Source organism: Carassius carassius, chromosome 49 (genome assembly GCF_963082965.1).
Source record: "Carassius carassius chromosome 49, fCarCar2.1, whole genome shotgun sequence".
NCBI lineage: Eukaryota > Metazoa > Chordata > Actinopteri > Cypriniformes > Cyprinidae > Carassius > Carassius carassius.
In genome coordinates this window covers 19767114-19788107 of record NC_081803.1, presented here as the reverse complement: position 1 = coordinate 19788107, position 20994 = coordinate 19767114, and the positions used below count along the sequence as shown (strand labels likewise).

The 20994-nt window shown below is 36.5% G+C and overlaps 3 protein-coding genes across 8 annotated transcripts; all 3 read right to left on the bottom strand.

Annotated features, from left to right (window-relative positions):
- Positions 1–445: 445 nt before the first annotated feature.
- LOC132132650 (scavenger receptor class B member 1-like) lies at positions 446–11518 on the bottom strand. Of its 6 annotated transcripts, none has more exons than XM_059545104.1 (14): positions 11146–11518; positions 10065–10225; positions 8953–9094; positions 8663–8866; positions 8459–8554; positions 7500–7615; positions 7221–7387; positions 6877–6995; positions 4801–4874; positions 4586–4637; positions 3156–3302; positions 2830–2868; positions 1594–1664; positions 446–900 (listed from the first exon to the last, which is right to left on the bottom strand). In XM_059545104.1, exons 1-14 carry the CDS (start codon positions 11377–11379, stop codon positions 894–896), a joined length of 1629 nt encoding a protein of 542 aa, XP_059401087.1. In that variant the 5' UTR covers positions 11380–11518; the 3' UTR covers positions 446–893. The 6 variants fall into 6 exon arrangements, with proteins under 6 accessions (XP_059401087.1, XP_059401088.1, XP_059401093.1 ...); XM_059545105.1 differs by having other exon boundaries at positions 446–897; XM_059545110.1 differs by lacking the exon at positions 2830–2868.
- A 2547-nt stretch (positions 11519–14065) lies between these two features.
- Positions 14066–15920, bottom strand: LOC132132895 (polyubiquitin-B). Its single transcript, XM_059545458.1, has 2 exons — positions 15780–15920; positions 14066–15091 (listed from the first exon to the last, which is right to left on the bottom strand). The coding sequence occupies exon 2, from the start codon at positions 15082–15084 to the stop codon at positions 14167–14169; it is 918 nt and encodes a 305-aa protein (XP_059401441.1). The 5' UTR covers positions 15085–15091; positions 15780–15920; the 3' UTR covers positions 14066–14166.
- Positions 15921–16253: 333 nt separating this feature from the next.
- LOC132132654 (protein-tyrosine sulfotransferase 2-like) lies at positions 16254–20547 on the bottom strand. Its single transcript, XM_059545115.1, has 5 exons — positions 19475–20547; positions 18573–18890; positions 17976–18174; positions 17816–17866; positions 16254–16788 (listed from the first exon to the last, which is right to left on the bottom strand). Exons 1-5 carry the CDS (start codon positions 19969–19971, stop codon positions 16750–16752), a joined length of 1104 nt encoding a protein of 367 aa, XP_059401098.1. The 5' UTR covers positions 19972–20547; the 3' UTR covers positions 16254–16749.
- Positions 20548–20994: the final 447 nt, after the last annotated feature.

Genomic DNA, 20994 nt, shown 5'->3' with positions numbered 1-20994 from the left:
TCTCATATGTACAGCTTTTTATAGACCTTAAAAGTATTATTTAATGAGTAATAAAATGCATCATGGACTCATGACCATGTATTGTTTGCACTTTGCAGCCAGAGTTATAAAGACATTTGTCCAGGCCAGGTTTAACAACATGAAATTGAAAGCTATTGCTGATAAAGTAAAAAAAACAAACATTTAAAATAAGGCCGTTTAACTTCATAAAGAACAGCAATCAAGAGAATGCAAACACAACACATTTTACATCCATTACATACATATGCTTTTACAGACAGAATACAGGAAACATGCGCTGAGAAATGCATGTTAGCACAGCATTTTCAACCCCCCTCCCCCTGCTTTCAGGGGACGTTTCAGTCAATGGCACGTTTCCGTCACAAAGTGTTCATGGCACACCCTTAAAGGATAAAGGTTGAATAACTTTAAACTGTGTTTTCCCCCCTTGGTTAGGAGTTATTGGAACTTTAGTCATGTAAAAAATTTTTTTATAAATGCACCATTTGAAATTCAATGCCTGGTATATTTTGTCAAGTATTAAAATTGAAGGTGTCAAAAAACTAACCTTTAAATATTTTGTACTGACCCCGCACAACACTTTAGACCCAAACAAAAGCACACAAATAAAACGGCCTTACCCATACTTCATAATCCACATCAACTTCCCTTCATCACACAGAATAGTCTGTACAGTAATGTACCTTTTAATTCATTCAACCCCAATATTAAAAGACAGTGTTATTTGTTGTCCAGTAAATTGAAAGGTTATGAAAGTAGGCTGTGATGTGGATAATGGCTTTATCTCGTTGGGCTCTGAAGAAATGGGGTCTTTTCACTGACTGAGCTGGATGGATACACATCTGTGCAGCGCTGACCAACCATCCTACTTTTTACCTGCTGGTGAAAATATGACCAAGTTAGTACAACAGCAAAACAACAACAACAAACGATTATGAACTTGTACCCCCCCACACACAAGGCCGACCATTCAGGAACAGCCAAGTGCTTTTATTGAAATTTTTTTTATTATTATTTGTTTATTTATTTTTAAATGCTCTTCACATTTACAAATCAGCACTCAGTTTGTTCTCCATGACACAGACAAATCCACAAACACAGTTTCCCTTTAAATGTAATTTTTTCTAACTTTTTCACACCACAAAGAACAAAATAAATAAAAGAGGTTCCACATGTAACCTAATATTTGGCTTAATTTTTTTTATTGGAAAACTTCTTGTTTTCAGAAAGATTTATTATCTTTAAGTTACATCAAATGCCAAACTGGTGCAAGCGCAGGACTTAACCACTTGTGTATGCTGTAAAGGTCTGCTATAAGAGATATTTTTGCTCAGGTGGCCAAATTTTCCACTTAATAGAGAAAGGTTTAGAGAAACAATAGAGAAACCAATTAGAAATTGCCCAAAATGTTCTGATGAGTTATGATGGATTGATCAGTGAACCAGATTAAATTAAATTACAGTGACTATAAAAGGTCAAATGAAGACATTTCAATATGCTCGTGTTACTCCAAAAAGGTCCCACCTGCAGAAGAAGTGTTTGAGAAGCAGCATGTATGAAGCAAAAACCCACCTGTCGTTTATGCAATATTTTTCATCCTGTGTCTCACTGGTCGGGTTGTGTTTTGCATCTTTTACGCTTTCCTAAAAGAATAACCAGACCTCATTGAACATCAGGAGGCCAGGGACACTGATTTGGAGCCAGTTGATTATTGGAGTGACACTACTGAGATCACAGCGGACAAAAACTGAAAGGAATTTGAATGGCAAAGAGTGCTTGTGTGCATGGCGATGCATGCATGATGTGTGTCAGTGACTGAATGAGGCAGGAGCATGCAAGATGAACATGAGCGTGCAGCGGTTAAATCACGTTTTGAAATCTGATTTTTCCTTTAATAATAAAACCCATTGGTCTTGGTCAATTTCTCTCTGGCTGTTTATTTTTTTTAAAGCAGCAACATGACATTCAAGTATGATCAGGCCTTGCTTATTTAAAGGAACATTTCACCCAAAAATGAAAATTTGCTAAAAATGTATTCACCTTGAATGGGTGCCATCAGAATGAGAGTCCAAACAGCGGTAAAAACGTCACAATAATCCACATGACTCCAGTCCATCAATTAATGTCTTGTGAAGCGAAAAGCAGCATGTTTGTAAGAAACAAATGCATCAAGACATTTTTAAACTTATTATATTTAGCTTCCGGCTCAATATAATAGTTAAAAAGTTGCCATGTTTGAATCTAGAGAGAAATCTGCACAGATCATACGTTTTACAAGCAAAAACAGATCAAAATGTATATGTGAGTAGATTTTGATGTGAGAATACTACAGGGAATGGACTTTTCAATGGAGGAAGCTTTATTATGGATTATGGACTTGACATTTGGCCAGTGATTGTTTAAAGATTAAACACCTCAATGATGGATTGGTTTCTTACAAACATGAATCTTATCACTTCACAAGATGTTAATTGATGAACTGGAGTGGATTACTTGTGGATTATTGTGATGTTTTTCTCAGCTGTTTGGACTCATTCTGACGGCACCCATTCACTGCAGAGTATCCACTGTTGAGCAAGTGATGTAATGTTACATTTCTCCAAATCTACGTCTAGAATGGCCTGCGGGTGAGTACTTTTTCTAATTTTCATTTTTGGGTGAACTTTTCCTTTTAAACATATTTTGGTTGTTTACGGTGTCATTTAAAGTCTAGAGATTTGAAAATGACATGCATATACACAATTTTGATTGTTATGATCACGGTAATCTCGGTTTTTGAATATGCATATATAAATAGTTGGTGCTGACCCCTTGTGACAGAGAACCTGATGTCTTTTTCATGGCTTTCTGTAAAACAAACCATGCTCTATAAACCATCTAAACCTATACAGAGTGTTAAAGTGGGGTGATAAAAGAATATTAAAAGTGCTTCTGGGTTCTTATGCTTAACTTTTACCTACTCAGACACAATTAAACACCAAACCACATTTGCACAGCATCACATAAACCCACTTCCTCTCATTATCTTTCACGTCACACATGCACTCACACAAACATATACACTCTGAAGCAAAAGATATTATTAGTAAAACAAATGCAAAATAAGCGCAAAATAAGCGCAGTAGGCCACGTACCTTGTCACTGACATATAACACCACGGCCCCCAAAATGCCTGCAAGTCCGAGACCGATGAAGATGTACTGCATGTACTCCAGGACCATGGGCAGCACCACCAGATTGGTGCGGAACGTGTTGAGACCAGGACCATCAATGTAGCCGCTCTGAGAAAGATGAAGAAAATGAAGAGATTTCAACATTATCTTTCTTTCAAACTGAATTCAGTTATCTATATAGCGCTTTATACAATACAGAATCACAGTAATAAACAACAGTATTACTGTAATTCTGCCAGGACCACTATCGTTAAAATGATTGACACTTAGCATACAGTTTGGATTTGGTGGTATGGTTCTGTTCTGGGCAAAAAAAAAAAAAAAAACTCCCAACCCAACCATGCAGCCGGTCCTGAATGAGCAGGGCGAGCAGCAATACGGTTTTGTACCGTTTCTGGTAAAGGAATGGCCGTTTTTACTGCTTGACTAATAGAAGCATCATTGTGCAAACCTTCATGTGCTTGTCATCTCCTAATTAGCACCCAAAATGTAAATAATTCTATGAAAATATTGAAGTCTGCTTTTAAAACAAAGAAAAGGAGGAGGATTAGCATTCAAAAACTACCGTATTTTCCGGACTATAAGTCACACTTTTTTTCATAGTTTGGCTGGTCCTGCGACTTATAGTCAGGTGCGACTTATTTAGCAAAATTAATTTGACATGAACCAAGAGAAATGAACTAACAGAAAACATTACAGTCTACAGCCGCGAGAGGGCGCTCTATGCTGCCAGAGATGCTGCTCAGTTCTCCTGTAGCCTACACTGAGCAGCATAGAGCGCCCTCTCTCGGCTGTAGACGGTAATGTTTTCTCTTGGTGCTTGGTTCTAAATGAATGCGACTTATAGTCCGGTGCGACTTATATATGTTTTTTTCCTCGTTGTGACGTATTATTGGACTGATGCGACTTATACTCAGGTGCGACTTATAGTCCGAAAAATACGGTATATATTTGTGCAGTGTGTGCATGTGGAAATCTGATTTGAAGCTTGTGACAGATTATTGCGCACATCAGCCTGATCACTTTATTTAGCATTCATGTAAACACTATGTTTGGGTTCATCGGAATGATTTCATTCTGATTGAAAGAGTGTCCATGTTAACGTGGCTAGTGTGAATGTTGCGTTATTCATAAAACAAACTTGATTCCACTATAAATCAGCTCTACAAAACACATTAGTCATTATCCAGCTCAATTTAACTTTGTACTCATCCAATAGTGTCAGTGTTGTAAAATCGATAAAATGGCTGAATATTAAGGGTCTTTTAAACACTAAAAGTTAACTTGAGAAATAACTCCAAATGAAGTATGCCAATTTCAGCCATTTTAACATTTGTTTGGAAACTTTGAGATATTTTGTGCCGTTGTTTCTTTTTGTAACTTACTCTTACCTCTTCAAACCAGATCATTGGCATCACCACTTCAGTTATCTCTCCTGTTTCTCTGAAACGAGCAAACACACAGAACATAGAACACAGAAATGAGTCACTGTACAGAACAGAGCGGTCATCCAAAAAAAAAAAAAAAAAACACATTTCACAACAGCGGACCTCAGAACAGACCGATATTTGGGACTGTTGACCTACTGTATTTGTGCTGTACTTACGTGATGTCAGGCACACTCTTGATGAGCAGATTGAGCTGCAGCCGAACCGAAACATTCATTGGCACTCCAGTCTCCTGGAATACAAAGTTTTTCAATAAACACATTCCAACAGAGTCCGTTTGATACAAGTCAGATTAAAATCTCTTTAAACTTGAAGTTTTACTTGAGTAGTGATTTAGCCAACGTCCTTTTTCAGTTCATTCCTTTTATAAACTTGATTCTATATAGATCAATGTGCAGCTTTGGTATCTTAAAAAAAAAAAACTACTTGCACATGATAGGATAAAAGAAATAGAATATATGCTGAATGAATGAGTACATTAACTAAAATATCCATAAATGTCTCTTAGAATCCATGAAACAAAAGCCTGGATGAAGATAAAATTTAAAAGTATAAATTTAAACATTATCACTCGATTCCAAGTTTTTTTTTATGGCTGATTTTATAAAAATAAATAAATACATAAATAAAATGTAATACTGTGAAATATATTTTTTTTTAAAATTAAACCCGTTTTCTATTTGAATATATATATATATATATATAGTAAAATGCAGTATATTCCTGTGATCAAAGCTGAATTTTTTTAAGCTTCATTACTAAAGTCTTAAGATGACGCTTCACATGACGCTTCAAGAAATCATTCTAATCCGCTGATTTGAACTCATGAAAAATCTCAAACCATTTCAAAATGTGCTGAATTGATTGACACTGTAAAAGACATTGAACAGAACTAAACTGCACTGCTGTCTATTGAATCCATTATTTTGAAGGTGTGGATTCAATGAAGGCCTAGTTCTGAACTATAAGAGAGTTAAACATGCATTTGCTTCTGTAGAAAACACAACTTAGTAATGCATCTGAGCATCCAAACACTCTGGAGCTAATCAGGTTTCATACAGTCAATTCATCCCAGACATTCAAACCAAGCCGAGGCTGTTTGCATGTCCCCAACCACTTTCAGAAAAACATTTTTTAATTCACAACAAACGCAAGCATGAAAACAGATGACAACAGTACAATAAGATAACCACTGAGTTTGGTAATCGGACGAATAGCTGGCCAAGAAGTGTGTCAGGATTGTGCAATTCTGTTCAGTTTAGTGATGTAAAACTGCGTCCGTATCTCCAGCTAACCAAAAGTCATAAAGTGGAGTTCGTCATATCAAACTACATGTGTGGCAAAAGGCCCAGATGCAGACATCAGGAGTTTCACATATAACCCCAGCAATGTGATCAATGCTCACTACTATCAAATCAGCTAACCAACTAAAATCTAAATGTCAAATGCCAGATTTCCAGCTATGTTTAGCCCTCTATCCACAGGCACTACTGAATTAAACGCAAAGGTTTAAATCTAAAATATGTCATCAGTAAACCTTTAATCAGACATTGAACATGTAAAAATACCATACCTTTAGAATCTTGTTTATAATGGGTCATCAAGTTGCTGAGAGTTATACAAACATCATAAAGGTCACAGTGCCCCTCATTTCCAATTAGCTTATCAGATTTTGTAATGGTTTAATGGCAGTAATGAAAATGTAAATCATTATCAAACCAGTGACAAAGTTGAATCACTGATTTTCATAACCACAAGCATGCAAGCTTAGTCACAATTAGAGGAAGCGTGGACACCAAACACAGAACACAGCAACGGACAAAACCTGCTGGTGCATCTTTTAAAGCTAAATAAAAGCAGATGTTTATGCAACAAATTTAGATAAAAGATAAGGATCAATTTCGCATTCATGGCCAATTTCAGATAAAGACAACCAATAATCAATAACCTTGAGAGATAAGCTTCAAACTTGCTCAGTCACCAGACGTGAAAGAAACATGCCATCAGTTGTTATTCATTTGCCTTCTTGAAGTAAATATTATGTAATATTGTTTTTTAAACAAAAAGTTATATTATATAATAAATGTATAATGTATATAAAATACATTTTAATATAATTTTATTTCTACAAAGACTCTAGAAATACTAGAAATATCCACCTAATTATACTGAGTAGTTCCCAATAACAATGCTGCAGGTTACAGTATGTGTTTCTGTGTGCCTGGTTTTCTTACCGGGTGGATATCGATGAAGAGCCCATGTTCATCTTCATTCGGGCTCAATCCATTGACAGTGTCCAAAAGGATGGGATCAGCCTCAAAAAAGTGCGGATGGGACATGAACACAGGGGAATCTGTGAATGAAAGAAAAAAGGTGAATGAAACAGAAAATGAATAAAAGAAACTAGAACTTAAAAGATGAAAAGGCTGTAAGAAAAGAGAAATGCAGAAAAAGCAAAATAAAAGAGATGGGGTTAAAGAAAGGGGGTGGGGGGGAAGAGAAAAAGACAACAAAAGATAAAAAAAAGAGAGAAACTAGAGAAGAAAAGAAAGAACAAAGAAAAATAGTAGAGACCCACTGTGTCTGCAGGTGCTGACATTGAGAAGGCCGGACTGTCGACAAGGACAGAAGCCCTCATTGGGAGGATAATCTGAACCGTTGGCAAAAAGGGTTTTTGGGGCCACGAAGCGGTACACGGGAATCCCACGAGACACACCTGGCCTTTGATATACCAGCTCCATGGACCTGAGTTTGGAGAATTGCCACAGAACAAGCCGTTAAAAACTTACCATCTTATACCGATCCAGGACCAAGTTTGGGCACCCCAGTTATAGAGTGTATATGTGTAGGTGTTTACCTGCACGCATCAGGGCTGTAGAAGGGCATCGTCGACTCTTTAGTCATGAACGGAGGCCACATTTGACCCGCTGTGCCATTGATCATGTTACACTGTTCAGAACTCCAGTAATCCACCTGCACAGATTAAACATAGATCCTTTACATATAGCATGATATCACTACCTTCATGCAACACCAAAAGGTCTGTTCTCCTACACTGGCAGCATTAAATCCAAGACAACTTTTAGTAATTTAAAATGGAACAATTTTAATAAACAGCCACTCACAGATATCACTCCGCATGAGAGAATCAACAGGCACTTTTTTTATTCTCACAAAAATAAATAACGTAATAAATAATAAATAAAAATAAACTGACGATTAGAGTAATGATGCTGAAAATTCAGCTTTTCCATAACATAAATAAATTACAACTTAAAATCTATTAAAATTGATTTTTTTAAAATGTATTAATATTTAACAATATTATTTTATTAATTTAAAGTAAAGGGATGAAAAGGAATAGAAAAAAAGGTGAAAGACAAATGGAAAAAAAGAAGAAAAAAGAGATATGGTAAAAGAAAAGTGAAAAAAAAAAAACAAGAATAGAAAGGAAAATTAGAAAAGGAATTTTGATCAAGTAAATGCAGGCTTTTTTTTATTGTGTAAAATTTACATTTCATTGCATATAGTATTTTATTAAATATGTTTATTTGCAAAACCATTTGGGATTGGCAACATTCTGCCCACTATAAACATTGTTGCAATGAAACATATTCAGCGTATAGCTCCAATGCGATATAACCAGCGTTCGGACACATTTTGAGAATTCAAAGTGTGGAAATAAGTTCATGCACAGTGTAAGCTTCTGCCTGGCCATAGTATGCGGCCTATATAAGCAGCTAAGTAATGTTTTGAAAAAGAGCTAATGTTTTTTTTTGTTAGTTTTATGATGGTCTCAAAAAACATTTGGCTTACACTTTTCAGGCCATTCCAAGAATCCACCATATGAACTTTCCGGATGTCGTTTTGACCAGTGAAGACAGTGAACTGTCCAGTGTTGGAGTTGTTAAACTATATATGGAGCAAAACAAAACAAGAAAAATCAATAAGGCTAAAAACCATAAAACTAATAATCATCACCACTGACGAAGCTTCTGTAACAAGACACATAACACCCACCTCAGCAAATAAGCCAAACTTCCCGCTGGTTGGGAGCATTCCAGGGAGCAAATTGTTCAGGAAGTCCACCAACTTGCTGTCGTAGCCCCACATGAGTTCTCCAACTGGCTTGGTCAAGAAAGGTCCCTCGCTGAAGCTCTTGAATGTGCTGCTGACCAGCTTGCGTAAAGGTGAGGGCATGTTCTCCATCATTACTGAAGCGCCCTGAAACCGTGAATGAAAAACCAAGGTGTTAGTTCTATCAATCACTTTTCTTAATTGGCTAGAAATATAAAGTCCTGAATTCTCACCAGCACTAGCATGTTAGGGATGGTGACCACATCGGATTCATTTCCCACAGACATGCTCTCCTCAAAGAAATACTGCCGATATTCCTTATACGAGACGGTGTGATTGTCATGGAATGTGATGTTGTCCTTCCAGCGGTTTTCACTGAAACAGATACGAGTCACATCAACAGAAATATGTGACTTGGGTAGCTGATTTCCAGCACTGTAAAATGTATCTTTTTGTGGAGGAACTGAGAGATTCTTGGTCAGCATGTTAGAAAGTCACACAAAAAGACTCGTAGCCTCCCGCTCAGACTGCAAAATGCAAGCACATGATTTGTTTAAAGTCACTACCACAAACATTTGTCATGTCTCACCTTAAAAAGGAACCCACACAATTATGACGGAGGAAATGAAAGCACATTTAACAACTATTGATACAACCACAAACTGATCTGGCCTAAAACAACTTGTCAACAGAAGAAACACAACTATGAATACTGAAATTAAAAGGCACGACTGATATGGATATGGTAAAATATTATGATATTTACGTTGTTCAAAAATAAAATAAAAATGTGCCAATTAATGTGGGATCTTATAAGAAAATATTATTTTAAATAAAAATTCTTAGTTAGACGTTAAAAATGCACTACTGATATTTTATAAATATGTATTTAATATAATGTGCAACATAAAATAAAAATGTTGGGCTAATAAATGTGGCCTTTCACAATAAAGGCAAACAATCTAAATAATGCCATATATATATATATATATATATATATGCAAGAAAAGATAATCAACGTTTAGATCATTTGACTTTCAAACCAGTGAGTTTTTTTTTTTTTACAAAAATGTAAGTATTGAGGAAAATAAATTTGCTTTTTGCAAACAAAATAAAGAATTGAAGAAGAAAGTATTGGGAGAAAAAAATTTTTTTGCAAAAAAAAATAAAGTTTGCAAAAAAAAAATGAAACAGCGCGAAAGCAATTATTTTGCAATATATATTTTCCAGGTCTGAACAGCCACAAACATTAGATGTCCAGAGAAGTCTGATCAAGTGATTCGTATTGAACTTTTAAAAATACATTGTCTAAAGCAGTTTTACAAAAAAAGGGAACAATTCTTACCTGTACACATATGGCCCCCTCTGTACCACCGTGGGCTTTTCTCCATTTAGGGTTTCATTAGGATTGACAATATGAAAGAAATATACAGACATAAAGAAGGGGACTGGGATGTCCTTCCACATAGTATAGGAGAGTCCGTTGTTCGGGTTAATCTCTATATTCTGAGAAGATATGATGTGAAGATGGTTACTGGCCCGAGTGTGAAACGCTGCATTTAAAATAGCTTAGTTTAAAACCTTTATATTTAATAACTGAATGCAGATGTATGGCTTTTTGATGGACAACATGGGGTATTACAAAAAATAAATAAATAAAATAAAAAGTTATTCAAAGCAATTCTTGAATTTAGAAGTTTTATAAAGTGTTTTTAGAAATGCTCATCAAGACTGCATTTAATCAAGTTACAATAAAAGCAGTAATATTGTGAAATATTATTAGAAAATAAAAAAAGAACCATTTTCTAGGTTAATATATTTTAAAATTAAATTTATTCCTGTGATTACTACAGACTTCAGTGTCATATGAGCCTTCAGAAATCGTTCTAATATGCTGATTTGCTGCTCAAGAAACATTTCTGATTATTACCTAGCTATTAAGTGAAAACAGTTCTTAATATTTTTGTAGAAACTGGGATACATAAATATAGGCTATAGTTAAAACGGTATGAGTTGCAAGTGACAAAGGTAAAATACAATACTACAGCCCTGAAATAGAGTTTACAAAACAATAATTCTAAAATGTTAAACAATACATAAACTTAAAATAAAACAAAACGGACAGAGAAAGAATGAAACAAAGCTGTCATTCTCAGTGTGATTACGCACACATTTGAAAATTATTAACCATTAAACCACTAACCATTATGATTATCTATTGTTGTCTATTATTAATACAGGCTAGTTTGGTAATTAAGTTAGATAACTTAATGGTCGTTCCTATTTATGTTTTTTTTAACACAAGACAAAAGTCATATCGAGCTCAGTTTAACACACTAGAGCGCACGTTTTTGTGACTATGTTATTTTAAAATGCAAAAATGGTTAATCAGAGCGTTTTGCGCACCTGTCAGATGTATGACTTACCTTGACTATTTGATCGTCTATTATAATTGGTCCGACAAACACCAGCACAGTCCCGAATAAAACCGCCAACCCCCCCAGAACTATAAAAACGATGGATAATGTAGATTTAGACACCGCCATCCTTATTTCCACACAGTTCTCTTCACAAACAAACGCGGGGCTTTGAGAAACTGAAGTGATTTCCTCTGGACAGCGCAAAGCGAGCAAACTATCACTTATACAAGATAAAGCCATAAAACTCTTGCCTAGAGTTATTAATGCTCTGCTGACTTTATGATCATGTACATTAGAGCTGGTGAGTGATGTTAAAGTCCGCCTCTATAATCCTGCAGGTTTTACAGCGCTCTTGCTGATTGATTATCATGTTTACGATGCTCAAAGCGTCACCTTTAAGCCAGAGACTTCTGGGTAACGTAGTTACACACGCCTTCCACAGTGAAGATAAGAAACTATTTAGAAAATCGAATCTACTTTATTTTTTATGGAACAGTTTAAAAGCAAAGTTTACTATATGTACATACATTGTCCCCAAAACGTACTTCTAATAGACAGATTTGAGAAAGGCCTAAATTAATTAAAATTAAATACAACTAAGCATTTGTGCACTATTAGAATAATACAATGAAGAGCTTTTTTAACTAAAAGAGAAAAGGAAAGGCCTCACATTCGCATGTTTCTGATGTCAAATGCCGTGCATCGAATCAAATACTGTATTAAATTTTTATAAATCTGTAATTTATTCTTCTGTTCTTTATGCATTTAGAATGTCCTATCCATGTTAATACATTTGCATAGTGTTGGGTTTATGCAGTTAATGCAGCCTAATTATATTTCAGTAATATTTTTTTATATATAAAGAAGTTTGATGTCCAAAATAAAATAGTTCTGAAGCAAATATTTCAGTAATATTTTATTTTATATATAAAGAAGCTTGATGTCCAAAATAAAATAGTTCTGAAGCAAAAGCTTGCAAAAACATTTTATTTATACATTTACTGTTTTTTCACTGTTTATGTACTGTAAAACAGTTATTAAAAACATGGTATATTATGTTTAAAGCGCCATGGCAAATGATGAAACAGAGCTGCTGGAAGAACATGATAAGAGTTTTTGTATCTTTATTGGACAAGTATTTGCCACTGATAACTCATATGAATGTAGCACAATGGCTTATCTAGAGCCTGCAGTGACAGCTATTTTTCTTTGTGAAATAAAAAAAAAGAGACAAACAGTTCTGAGAAATAATCTGCCAGGGATTACTTTATATAAAATAAATAAATAAAAGAAATTATAAAGTATCGGACTGTTTAATTACAATTTTTTACCAAAGCAATAGGAACAATAAGAGTCTCATGCTTGAAGTTGCTTATATGAGGAAGCTCTTGGAGTGACTGAGCAAATCTTACATCAATGAATTCTTCCTCCAGTGTGTACGAGTCAAAACCTTTTAATACGAAACGCCAATTAGGGTGAAGGCAAAACGATATCAAAGAGCTTTTTAAAGAGGATATTAATGCGATTTTTGATTCAAAATCCAGACTGTAAACCTAATGAAGGAAACAAGCTAATTTGCTTGTAAACTTTTTGTGCCTTTAACTTCATGACAAACATAAGCCATAAATTATGATATTTACTGGTGCATAGAAATGTATCTGCATGAAAGCCATTATTTCATTCTGAAAACACACGACTCTGTAACGCAGCAAGAAACTAGTGTCTAAATGTTATTAACTGCTGGCCGTTTTAAATTTAGAAACAATTTAATCCCAGTCACACTATGATATATAATAAAAGTTTTAATTAAAAGGTCCATTAAACCCAGCACAAAATCAGATGGATCTCACATTTGAAACATTCACAGTTCCTCTTCATTATCTTCAACATATTTCTCATTGAACAGACCAATATCAACAGCTTAATGTTTTTTTTTTTGTTCATCTTTTAGCTCTTGGATTATTTTTCTTTTAATACAGCAATCATTTTAAGAAGACCTGGTAAATATTTTCATTAGACCTGGCAGGACTGATTCTCACACTGATTTCAGAATACTTTGTTGTGCAAAGAAATTAACTAAGTATCCAAGAGACGTTGTATGTGATCGCCTGGAGTTTGGCGGTGGCAAGACACAAAGGTTGATTTGTATCTTTAAGTAATACACAACTTAGGGTTGCTCAAAAAAAAAAAAAAACCCTGTGTAAAATACAATTCTCAGTTTCTCTAACAGGTGAACAAACAACAGTTAAACTAATTAAGAGCTGCTCTCTAGCAGCAAATTACTTCTGGGCCAACTGCAATAGAAAATTTCAATTGTCAAGGTAGAGGCATTTACCAGTGATTTAATAATTACCCATTAGAGCACCATGACTTGAGGGTCAGATAAAGGATGTTCACAAGACAGCCAGAACAGACATGAGAGCCACTCCAAAAATACGAGCATCAAGAGGTCTCATGGCTTTCCACAAACATTTAGCGACATCTAGAGGCCTAACTACAATCAAACACAGAAATACAAGTTCAAGTTTTAAAGATTGAAAATTTTTTAAACTTTAATTTTGCCTTTAAAAGGGGTTACTTACCCATTCTACACAATTCTTTATTCCAGTGCAATATTACCAGCATGACATGAAACTTCTAGCAAATGAGATCTATTAAACATGGGTCAGCATTTGAACTGAAAAAAAAAAAAAAAAAAGTCCCAAGACAAAAATGGGTATTTTGTTTTACCAAAACTTAATGGTTTTGATCCACTTCAAATGTAGACTACCGGACTAGAAAGTGTATGAGAAAAATAATCAACGTTTAGATCATTTGACTTTCAAACCAGTGAGTTTTTTTTTCTTAACATAAAATTGTAACTCCATATTGTAAATTTTAAAGTGACAAGTGTGCGAATAATTTCAGAGATGACAAAACAAGAGAATCAGGAATGCCAGAACTTTATTGGATGATTAAGAGGAAACAAAGGATACTGCAATTGGTCTGATAACTTTCAAGACCTATATAGTAAACATCATGAGCATATTAATTGCCCCCACGAAGACGCAGGACAAGATGGAGGGTGGATTCTTTCTGGATGTTGTAGTCGGACAGTGTGCGTCCATCTTCCAGCTGCTTTCCAGCGAAGATCAGACGCTGCTGGTCAGGAGGAATGCCTTCCTTGTCTTGGATTTTAGCTTTGACGTTCTCAATGGTGTCACTGGGCTCAACCTCGAGGGTGATGGTCTTGCCAGTCAAGGTCTTCACAAAGATTTGCATGCCTCCCCTGAGGCGGAGCACCAGGTGGAGGGTGGACTCCTTCTGGATGTTGTAGTCGGACAGTGTGCGTCCATCTTCCAGCTGTTTGCCGGCAAAGATCAGACGCTGCTGGTCAGGAGGAATGCCTTCCTTGTCTTGGATTTTAGCTTTGACGTTCTCAATTGTGTCACTGGGCTCAACCTCGAGGGTGATGGTCTTGCCAGTCAGCGTCTTCACAAAGATTTGCATACCACCTCTCAGGCGGAGCACCAGGTGGAGGGTGGACTCCTTCTGGATGTTGTAGTCGGACAATGTGCGCCCATCTTCCAGCTGTTTGCCAGCGAAGATCAGACGCTGCTGGTCAGGAGGAATGCCTTCCTTGTCCTGGATCTTGGCCTTCACGTTCTCAATGGTGTCGCTTGGTTCCACCTCGAGGGTGATGGTCTTGCCAGTCAGTGTCTTGACGAAAATCTGCATACCACCTCTCAGACGCAGGACAAGATGGAGGGTGGATTCCTTCTGGATGTTGTAGTCAGACAGCGTGCGTCCATCTTCCAGCTGCTTTCCAGCGAAAATCAGACGCTGCTGGTCAGGAGGAATGCCTTCCTTATCTTGGATTTTAGCTTTCACATTCTCAATGGTGTCGCTGGGCTCAACCTCGAGGGTGATGGTCTTGCCAGTCAGCGTCTTCACAAAAATCTGCATCTTTACGCTAGAAAGAGATATTCAGTCTAATTAACATCAATGTATGTGCTGCATTGAGAAATAATGAAGATTACGGTTTCATTAATAATAGACAAGCCTAAGAATTCTCTAGAAACTACCTCAAAAGAAAGCGAAACAAAAAGGTTTGTGAGCAAACGCCATCATTTCTGCTGACACAGCTAAGAGGCAGGGCGTAACTAAAGCGGCCGACTGAAAACAAAATGGCGAATTTTGCCATAGAAAATGGCTAGAAAACAATGTAACAAAAACATTGATAATTAACGATTAATGAGTTATATTTCGATCAGGTACATGTTCAAGAACGTGTAGACTGCTAACAGATGTTGTTAAAAAAAAAATACGCAGATGAATTGAGATTGCCCGCCCTCACTGCACTGTTTCGCGGTATAATTCGCCGCCAAATTCGCGATGAGCACAAAACGTACATAAAACAAATCGATGTATAATTATATATAGTATAATATTTTAATATTAATCCACATAAAATTACAAAAAAAATCAAAAACAGTCCTCTGAAACAACCAGGCCGGATAGCATAAAAAGCTAACGCGTTAGCCCATTCAAAAATACACGTTTATATGATTCCACCAGCGCTTCAAGTCAAATAAAATACCGTTGTTTTTAAGAAGCGAAATATCTGGCGTCGTCTGTATACGATTTAACTTCATACTTACAAACAAATGTTCTTTCTGGAAGAGTGCGAAATGCGTGCGTCTTTATCGTCTCGTCACGGAAGCAACCTAACGGCTCACAACAAAAGGTCCAGCTATTTATACAGAACGCACTGTATCCTTCCGCCGCTACACCCGACGCACTATTTAAACAATTGCAGACATTCGATTTGAAAACCTGATTTTGTGGGAAGCATTAACATATGCGTTATGTTTATGTTATACAAAAACGCATTTTATAAATTAGTTGTTTGGACGTAAAACAGATATATATGTTTATTTGGTGTGTTCATGGGGGTTGGGGACAGGCGTAGTGATATGATGCAGTGCACAGGGTTGGCTCTGAATGTTTCGAGATCAAAATAATGACACAAATAGGATTCAAAATAACACATTGCTCGATTTGTAGGAATATTTTTATTGAAATAATGCACTTTTGGAAACACTGAGGGGAAAATAATGCATTTTGGCACTAGGAAAAGAACAATGACTCAATTTAATAGTTAGGTCAAGGAAATGCATGCAGGCACATAGCAACAACATTCAGTTCGACACCAAGTGCATCACACTCTTCTCATTTCCCAAAACAAGACAAAAAAAACTGCATTGTTCAGGAAGTCCAGTGTAACTGAATTATGGCAAGCTTTGTTCGATAAACAAAGCAAACAATACTCTTCTGAGCGCATCAGGAAGTAAAAATGTTGATCTCTGTCCAGGGTTTAATGTCCTTCCTGAGAATTGTTTCTTTGACATCAGTCTATTGCATAACAACATTTTGGTACACAATAAGATTTAATCACATTTTTATTCTAATGGATGCTGGCAACATCGAAATCAGACCCCAGTAACCACAGCTATAGCATAAAGATGCTCCTCATTTCCTTCTCGCGTTTTTCTGTATCTGTATGGCACAAAATTGTGGTGAAGTTATCCAAAGCTGAACTCGAGCACATACTGCAACCAATGACTCTGTTCAGTTTCTACCTTCTTTAAAAACTATATTTGGAGATCCCTGTCAAAACAAGGAATTATTTAAAAAATAATATAGTTTATTCAAAACAAAGTGACATAATGCAACCTATAATCATAGTGTGCCTATATATTCTTATAGAATGTATTGGGACATATAGTGTCATTTCATTAAATGACAAGACACCAAATAAAGTAGAATCTGCAAATAAATACATTTCTAAAACCAACTTCTGACATTTTTGCAATGACATTTGATTTCCCTGGTTCATGTTAACATGGTCTACTAATATCTGACTACCAAATCACTCAAATTAATATTAAATATTTTGTTGAATCATTGATTCATCTATTTTTGAACTGTTTAACTTGAAACATGTGCTTGTGCTTGTACTGTCTTTCTTTCAAATAGACTTTTCACATTTTTGTCCAAAAGTATGTTTAACCCTGTAAAGCCTGTCATATGAAATAATAGTTAGAAAATCATTTGTTTGTTTTAAATGAACAGTTTATTGAAAATGAAGACAAAATATTTTTTAATAAATTTGCATATTCGCTTTTTGTTGAGTATCCTACTTGTTACAGTTGGCTTTTATGGCTCATATAGTATGATATAGAAGAATATGGATCTCATAGTTAAGAAGAAACTCTGTTTGTTCAGTGCCCAAAACTGAGCAAAAAAAATAAGTTTGTTGCTAATACATACAAAACTAACAGTACATTTCCTGTGAAACTTGCACATTTCCTTCAATCGTCAAACACTACAAATAAAATGGATACTGTAATTCAAAATAGATTTGAAACACCATTTGACACATTTTCATTTTAACATGGTGTATTGAGACATATTTTTGATGTCTTAGAGTGTAACAATATAGCAGACCACTGCATTGTCACTCTCTTGAAATATTACTAACAATAGAATATTATACTTATGTTTACTATTTCACATCTAAAACACTTTTTTACCACAACCTGAAGTTTGATTCGGTTGATAACTTAGGGGCCTTAGAAATATCTGTATCAAATATCATACTCTAGGCTTTAAAAACGTAAAAGCATGCACTCACTTGTACCAATCTTTTCAGTCTTGTGGGAGTTTTAAAATCTCCTCTCAGTACCTAGAAAAGACATGGAAACTGGAAATTATTATTGAATAACTAGCAACTCTGATCCTTGAGTTGCACTGAATTAAATTAAATGTATGTCATATTCTGTGTTCAAATATACCCTTTCAGTATTGTTGATCACTTCCGGATCGGGTGGACCATAGTCTGGTGGATTGGCTTTGGGGTTGTAGCCCAGCCTGCTCAGCATTGGTGCGATGTTCTCCATGTCCTGCTGGACGTCTGCTGGGATGTGGCCTACCCAGCGTGTGAGGGCTTCCAAGTTAATTGGTTTGATCACCTGATCTGTGGAGCGTTCACTTCTTAAAAACAAAGTGGAAAGCGAGGATCATCAGGGGAACAGTGGAAGGCCGGCACCCAAGACATTAAAGGGATAGTTCACCCAGAAATGAAAATGCTCTCATCATTTATTCAATCTCAAGTTGTCCCAAAACAGTATACATTTCCTTCAGCTTTGAACCCAAAAGAAGATATTTTGAAAAACCAAACAGTTAATGGTAACCATTGACTTCCATAGTATTGAAGGAAATACTATGGAAGTCAATGGGTACCATCAGCAGTCTGGCTACCAAGATTCTTCAGAATATGTTCAACAGAAGAAAGAAACCCATACAACTTTTGAACAAGTAGAAGGTGTGTAAATGATGACAGAAATTTAATTTTTGGCTGAACTATCCCTTTAAATGTTATTTCGCCCTACCGAGACAGTGATACTCCTCCAGGCTGCCCGATGGCCTCCTCATGGTGAAGCACACCTTCGTGCCATGGTGATTTCAGAAAGTGCAGCACACGCTGCATAGTGGCTCGTGGTTGCAGCACCAGATCCTCATAGCGGACGGTCATACAGCGACTCCGGCCTACTGCCATACACTGGGAGAACATGACTTCGACTGCATTGCTCCATTTAGTTAGACAGTCCCTGTAGCTAGACAGGTTGAAGCCACCAATAGTCACTCGTCTGGAGATCATAGAGTGCACAGACGCCCGGCCGTCTCTGAGCATTAGCAGGAATTTAGAGCTGTAAGGATAGATGATGGCATGAGGAGTGAGACAGAAAGACTGAAATGTCATGAAAAAGGCTAGAAATGAAAAGGATTTTGCTGGCATTGCTTTATGCAGTACAAAATATTGCCTTTGTTTTAGACTTTGTTCCAGTTAAAGAGCAATGTACTCTTAAATCTATGTGAAAATTATTCCATTGATGCACAGCTGAAATTTCAGCATCATTACTCCAGTCTTCAGTGTCACATGATCCTTCAGAAATCATTCTAATATGCTGATTTGCTGCTCAAGAAACTCCATGTGAAATAAATAAGTGTATATATACAGCAGATTTACAAATGTCTTTGTGTAAAACCTTAAAATAAAATTGAATCAAATAAAAACAACACTTCTAGACTGTATCAGCAGCTAGAGTTTTACATTTTTCTATGAAGACTTGTTGGCCCTCATGATGGAACTCAGTCCATTTAAAATAGGTGTAAATATATTTATTAGAAGGACTACAAATGTCTTTGTGCAAAAACCTTTTACGAAAAAAACAAAGAAAATAAAATAATAAATGAAATCCCTGAATGCACCTCTAAAAAGGAGATATCTTACTTGGGGAAAATGTATGACAGATAAAGGGCACTCTTCAGTGTAAAGGGGTCTTTATTGCACAGCAGTGGTGCAGGATCCCCGTGCCGTGCGATGATCTCCAGCAGGAATGCTCTGGTCGCAGCATCCAGCATCTCTTGACTGACTCCCTCTTCCTCCAGCGCCCAGCGCTCCTCTGTCTGCCTCCCCCAGCCCTGCCGCAGAGACAGCATCCTGGGGATCACCCGCGTCTCCTCCCCGCAGCGGATGTCAGGGTGGGCATCTAGCATGGCACGCATCAAGGTGGTCCCTGATCGTGGAACCCCTCCCACAAACACCATCGGTGTGTTCTGGTCATACCGATACAGTGTCTGGTTCAAGTTTTGAACCCCTATAGACACCACATGAGTTCTGGGAACCTCTCCAGGGCATGTTAGCACCTCATATAGAGTCCTAGTAAGCGTATAAGTTCCGAAGATGGTTAGCAGGAGTACAACTGACCGTTTAACTGACAGCCGCATTACGCCAAGACAGAAAAATGGTTACGTTTAAACACAGAAGTGACTGCACTTCCTCTGTTGACTCCTTCTGCAAATGTTTCGTTGATAACTACAAGAAAACTGGTTGCAGGAGCCATGAGTGTCTTACAAAGCTTTTTGATTCATCAGATCTTATCTTTGAATTACATAACATACTTTAAAAATCACTTTTTTTTTTTGCATATTATAAAAGTGAAAGTGGTTTATGCCACATGGACAGGAAATACAGGCTACAGATAGAACCAGAAAAATATATATTGCACTGTGATATGAAAAGTGTTGCATTAAACTCATTAAGGAAACGATTAACTGACCTTCACGCGGCAAACACTGAACGTTGCATTATCTCCAGACTCAGTGCTCCGCGGTGAAGTCAAATGGTACGGAAAGCACATAGAGGAAGTGAACGTAGTTTAAAAACATTCACACTATCAGATCAGATCTTTCCGGACAGCCACAACCAGTGGGTTTGGTTTTTCCTGTGTCTCTGAGCCTTGAATGTGTTCAGGTTTTGCTGAACGATTCTTTGGTAACGTGTATAAGAATTTGCAAATTGGATAGTAATGCACCCATTTAACACCGTATTGTTTTCAAAAGAAGATAAAACAGTCAAAGGAAATGGGTGGACTGAGAGATAACATGTGAAACTTTCACTGTGACTCTGGTGTTTCCACCTCCATAGAAGTCAGAATTGTGAGATATAAACTCAGACTTTGTTTGCAGCACAAAATAAATAGTAAAGTTTATATCTCACAATTCAGACGTCTCAAAATTGTGAATTTATGTCTCAGGTTAATATACACTAATTATGAGCTACTACTATAAACTCACAGCTGGGAGTTTAATTTAATTCTGAATTGAGAAAAAGTCAGAATTGTGAGAAATAAACCCAGGATTATGGGGGGGGGGGGGGGGGGGGGCGATTCCGTAGTGGGCAGAATTTGCCACAGATTTATCAGTGGAGCATAAATGTATTACTAAAAATTAGGGAACAAAACAGAATAA

What these genes read in the sequence shown, in the direction of transcription:
- LOC132132650 (XM_059545104.1), bottom strand. Translation starts at nt 11,379, where the DNA reads ATGGCTTTATCTTGTATAAGTGATAGTTTGCTCGCTTTGCGCTGTCCA. An exon ending in TCTTCATCGATATCCACCCG is followed by an intron (nt 4,875 to 6,876) that starts GTAAGAAAACCA and finishes TTTGTATTCCAG; the next exon opens with GAGACTGGAGTGCCAATGAA. An exon ending in AAGAGTGTGCCTGACATCAC is followed by an intron (nt 4,638 to 4,800) that starts GTAAGTACAGCA and finishes TGCTCGTTTCAG; the next exon opens with AGAAACAGGAGAGATAACTG.
- LOC132132654 (XM_059545115.1), bottom strand. Translation starts at nt 19,971, where the DNA reads ATGCGGCTGTCAGTTAAACGGTCAGTTGTACTCCTGCTAACCATCTTC. An exon ending in TGATCAACAATACTGAAAGG is followed by an intron (nt 17,867 to 17,975) that starts GTATATTTGAAC and finishes TGTCTTTTCTAG; the next exon opens with GTACTGAGAGGAGATTTTAA. An exon ending in GACTGAAAAGATTGGTACAA is followed by an intron (nt 16,789 to 17,815) that starts GTGAGTGCATGC and finishes TTGTTTTGACAG; the next exon opens with GGATCTCCAAATATAGTTTT.
- LOC132132895 (XM_059545458.1), bottom strand. Translation starts at nt 15,084, where the DNA reads ATGCAGATTTTTGTGAAGACGCTGACTGGCAAGACCATCACCCTCGAG.